This window comes from Odontesthes bonariensis, chromosome 21 (genome assembly GCF_027942865.1).
Source record: "Odontesthes bonariensis isolate fOdoBon6 chromosome 21, fOdoBon6.hap1, whole genome shotgun sequence".
NCBI lineage: Eukaryota > Metazoa > Chordata > Actinopteri > Atheriniformes > Atherinopsidae > Odontesthes > Odontesthes bonariensis.
Genome location: NC_134526.1, coordinates 19,268,295 through 19,272,997, shown reverse-complemented (window position 1 = coordinate 19,272,997; position 4,703 = coordinate 19,268,295). Strand labels below are relative to the sequence as shown.

General features: G+C 39.4%; 2 gene segments (V, D, J or C); both read left to right on the top strand.

The window, feature by feature from the left end:
• Positions 1-423: 423 nt before the first annotated feature.
• On the top strand, positions 424-2,827 carry LOC142371947 (Ig heavy chain V region 914-like). The segment is given in 4 exon segments: positions 424-472; positions 555-809; positions 2,083-2,133; positions 2,742-2,827. Coding segments are annotated over 4 exon segments (441 nt in total).
• Positions 2,828-3,548: 721 nt separating this feature from the next.
• On the top strand, positions 3,549-3,948 carry LOC142371929 (Ig heavy chain V region XIG14-like). The segment is given in 2 exon segments: positions 3,549-3,594; positions 3,683-3,948. Coding segments are annotated over 2 exon segments (312 nt in total).
• The last annotated feature ends 755 nt before the right edge of the window (positions 3,949-4,703 follow it).

Below are 4,703 nucleotides of genomic sequence, written 5' to 3'. Positions count from 1 at the left end.
TGTGACAAAAAGCTAAAAAATAAAGCTTTCTCAAAATGTACTTGACCTGATCCTTCTAAAGCATCACTGAGTGACAAACTCTTGAACTCAGATTCCAGGGACTGTCTTGTACTGAGCAACAAATGTAAAATGTCATCCTCTGTTCTTTAACTGTATCAAACAGCAGTAACATCACACAGCAGAAGCAGAAGAATCAAAGCATTCCAACCTTAAAGAAATCCTTTAAAATAAAGAAGAATACTGCATGTCTTGGCCGATAGAAAAGAAACAAGGCAAAACAGGTTTACCAAACCAGAGGAGAAAGGTCGATACTCTTCTTTCAGTCAATGTGAGGTGGGGTCAATGCAAAACTTAAATGTCTTCCATCTCTACTTATGTGACTGGAGAGAGGATGACAGAACAGTGACAGACTCACAGTTCAACATGGCGGGTTACAGGACATGGCTGCTGCTTTTACCTCTCTGCCTGGCAGGTGAAGATTGTCACTGATCTGATTCAATTTCATTCAAGCTACCAGCTTAAAGAAAATGATTTTGTTCCCCTTATATTTACAGGTGTTGATGGTCAGACGCTGACACAATCTGAACCAGTGGTTAAAAAACCAGGAGAATCCCACAAGTTGACCTGCACAACCTCTGGACTGTCATTTAGCAGCTGGTGGATGGGCTGGATCAGACAGGCTCCTGGAAAAGGACTGGAATGGATCGCTGCTGAGACTGGTGGCACCAACTACTACTCTCAGTCAGTCCAAGGAAGGTTTACTGCCTCCAGAGACAATGGCAGAGAGCAGCTGTTTCTGCAGATGAGCAGTCTGAAGACTGAAGATTCTGCTGTTTATTATTGTGCTCGAGACCCACAGTGACTGCAGCTGGCTGAGTAGCTGTACAAAATCCTGAAGTACAACAAATCCCTCACATGAAAAACTTTAATGTAATTTTAAAGTAAATTTTTCCTGCAAAAATAGTCAGGTCAAAGTTTTAAGCTACAGAAAATGCTTTATACTTTATTTCTTTCTGTGTCAGAGGCTGAGATATAAAAAAAAAAGCTTTTGTGAAAACCGACAATTGTGTCAAGTTTATATCTTTATGGGTTATGTTCGTATTGGTCTCAATGAGCTAAAAAGCAGGTTTCTTATCTTAGACACCAGACACCAAAGTGGCTCTTAGCTGACAGAATTAATGTTGCAATTAAGTGATTTAAAGCACTTCACTGCTGATATCATGACACCTCAACGTCATGCAACACTTAAAACACTTTAAGTCTTTAACAATTACAAGTTCAATCAGTAAAACTAGTCAGTTTCAGTCAAAAGGAGAAAAAAAATCTTGGTATGTCAGTGAGACGACATCAGCTCAGCTTGAACATGAGCTCTGTTCTCTGTAGCTCTGACTGATCTGCTGGTGGTTTTTTCAGGATCAAAAAGTAAACTTAATGACAGAAAAATGCTTTAACTTTTTTTCAGTGTGTATGGTTGCCTAATTTGTTTCTGTTATGAATAAACCAATAATTTTATGTGGTTTGTTAGTTTTTTTTCTCTCTTTTTTACAACTCAGTTTATTCACTGAGGTCTTAGTTACTGCTGAGTTACACTTTTGGTGAAAAAGTATTTTCTTAAAGTAAAATTAGTTAATTTCTTATGTTCTAACAAAGTTACACCAAAAAATTCTGTATAATATAAATTTAGATGACATTTAAATCAATCATAGCCATCTGTCTATCTTTTGAAAGAACACATTTTCAACTTATCTTATAAATAAGTTTGGGGATGCTTTGATATATTTATGACAAAATACTATTTAAGATGGTTGGCTTTTTTGTCTCCTTTGCACTCAACTTGAATAACAATCACATGCAAATTCAGAGGTGTTCCTTGTCATACAGATTTAAAGACTGCACTTGGAGTCGACGTGACGGAGTGTCAGAATCTCATCATTTGAGCTGCTTCAACACACATCATGTTTTCTGCTGCTCTGCTGCTGCTGTTGGCAGCTGGATCCTGTAAGTCTCTCAGAATGTTCTCACAGTCGACAGTTCTTTTCCAGTGTTGGTAAATTGTGATCAAATGTGCTCATCTTTTTACAGGTGTAAAGTGTGAACAGCTGACACAGCCAGCCTCTGTGACTGTGCAGCCAGGTTAGCAGCTGACCATCACCTGTCAGGTCTCTTATTCTGTGAGCAGCTACTACACAGCTTGGATCAGACAGCCTGCAGGGAAAGGGCTGGAGTGGATTGGGATGGCAGCAACTGGATCTACAACATATTACAAAGATTCCCTTAAAACTAAGTTCAGCATTTCCACAGACTCCTCCAGCAACACAGTGACTCTTAATGGACAGAATATGCAGCCTGAAGACACTTCTGTGTATTACTGTGCCAGAGACCCACAGTAACACAAAGCATCAGCAGACCTGAACAAAAACCCATCAGTGTGTGAACTATTGTGACACAAAGACACCAGAGGAGGAGCTCTGACACCATAAATGTTAGTAAGATAGGTGATAGTTATCTATCCTCTCCCCACAAATGAAAATGATATATCATATCAAAACATATTCATAACATGGTCATTCAAAGGATATCTAGCTAATCCTGAGTGAGACGAGCAATGAAGCAAGCATCACTGGGAACACAGGAAGGCAGAGTAAATACACAAAGGAAGGTTTTAAACATGAAGCACAGAAGTGGGCTGAATTACCACTGTAGTAGTGAGAAAATCTGACAAAGACTTTTCGCTCCTGCAGATCCTTATGAAGGCGTCTTGATGAGGACAGGTGGGACAGCAGGAGCTGAACCAGGCTTCCTGGAAAACCTGCTCAACCCCGCCTAAGACACAGAAACCAAACAAGCACCACAGCCAAGCATGATCGTGACACTTTTCAGTTTGGTACTTCACTCTCACTTGTAAATCATTATGGATTGTATTCATTTACATGTTTAGGTATAGGTGTTAAAAACACTGAACATGGTCTGGGGTAGAAGAATATACATGGAAAGGGTTAGCATGCTTTTAATAATCATACATCCCTTTGATGGTAATGTCAGTTGGACACGTGGACAAAAGCACCTTTTACTTTTTTTTTGTGATACCGAGCTTATTCCAGTTCCTCTGTATGTCTGTGGCTTCAAACTCTACTGAAAACTAACATATTTAAACTAATTCAGTCACCAGCTTAAACAAACCGAAATATCTTGCATTTGTTTTAATGCTGCGTCCCTACAATTTGTCTTTAAAAGATATAATGAGGCAGATGAAGCTGACTGGAAGCCAGTTCTCACGTCGGTCAATTTTAGACAATATCTAACCCCTCTATACAGCAGCTGTTCATCCCAGAAGAACTTTTAGTAAACAGTTGTGCCTGAAAGTGCATATGTATAAATTATATTTGTGTTTTTTCATAAGGAATAAAGAGCTGTCTAATCAAATGACTACCCCCTTTCAGGTCTCTATGCAAAGTGTGTGGTTTCCTTGTCACACTGATGAAAAGACCTCACTCGGCAGTTTGGTTAAAGAGAATCAGAATCCCACCACTGCAGCTTCAACACAAATCATGTTTTCTGTCACTCTGATGCTGCTGCTGTTGGCAGCTGGATCCTGTAAGTCTTTTCACATTCGTCACAGTCAGCCGTTCTCTGTTTGTTGTGTACCTCGATAAACTGTGATAAAATGTTAATCTTTTTACAGGTGTAAAGTGTGAACGGCTGACACAGCCAGCCTCTGTGACTGTGCAGCCAGGCCAACGTCTGACCATCACCTGTCAGGTCTCTTATTCTGTGAGCAGCTACTACACAGCTTGGATCAGACAGCCTGCAGGGAAAGTAATGGAGTGGTTTAGCAGCGACACAACTGTCAAAGATTCTCTGAAGAATAAGTTTAGTGTCACCTTAGACTCTTCCAGCAACACAGTGACTCTTAATGGACAGAATATGCAGCCTGAAGACCCTGTTTAATACTGTGCCAGAGCCACTAGAACACAAACTATCAGTAGACATGACCAAAAAATACCTCAGGGTCTGAGCCTCTGCAACATGAAGCCATCAGAGGAGGAGCCCTCACACTAAACATATAATATTAAATGATAATCATATCAAGCATTTTCCATTAAAATATTGGCGACCTGTCCAGGGTGTACCTTTCCTTTCACCTGATTGCAGATGGGATAGACTTCAGTCCTATGCAACCCTGGATCAAATCAAACAAATATATGTGGATGGATGAATTTTTCCCTTGAATAGTTGTCATTCACATTATCATAAAGCCATATTAATTAGGAAAATATTTCAACTACTTTATGTGTTTTTTAAATAAAACATTGCATTTATCCATGAATTGTAAATGCATCTAATCTTGTATTTGATCTATCTATGAATTCTAATAATATTTTTTATTTTAAATGATTCACACTGACTGATGTCTTTTGCCCAATGATAGCTGGGATAGGCTCCAGGCCACCTGGAGTGCCCAATAATAAAGGAAATCACAATTGATATGTATTCATCAACACAAGTCTTAAAGAGAAATGACCCTTGGGAATGGATCAAGTTCAGTAAACATTCACTCTGTAGTTCTCAAATTGTAGTAACTGACAACCCGATCAGTTGCAGTTCTCTAGAAACGGTCCTGTGAGGAGGAGTCAATGCAAATCTCTAATATCTTTCACCGATACATATCTTACTGCAGCGGTGATGACAGAGAGCAGTGGACA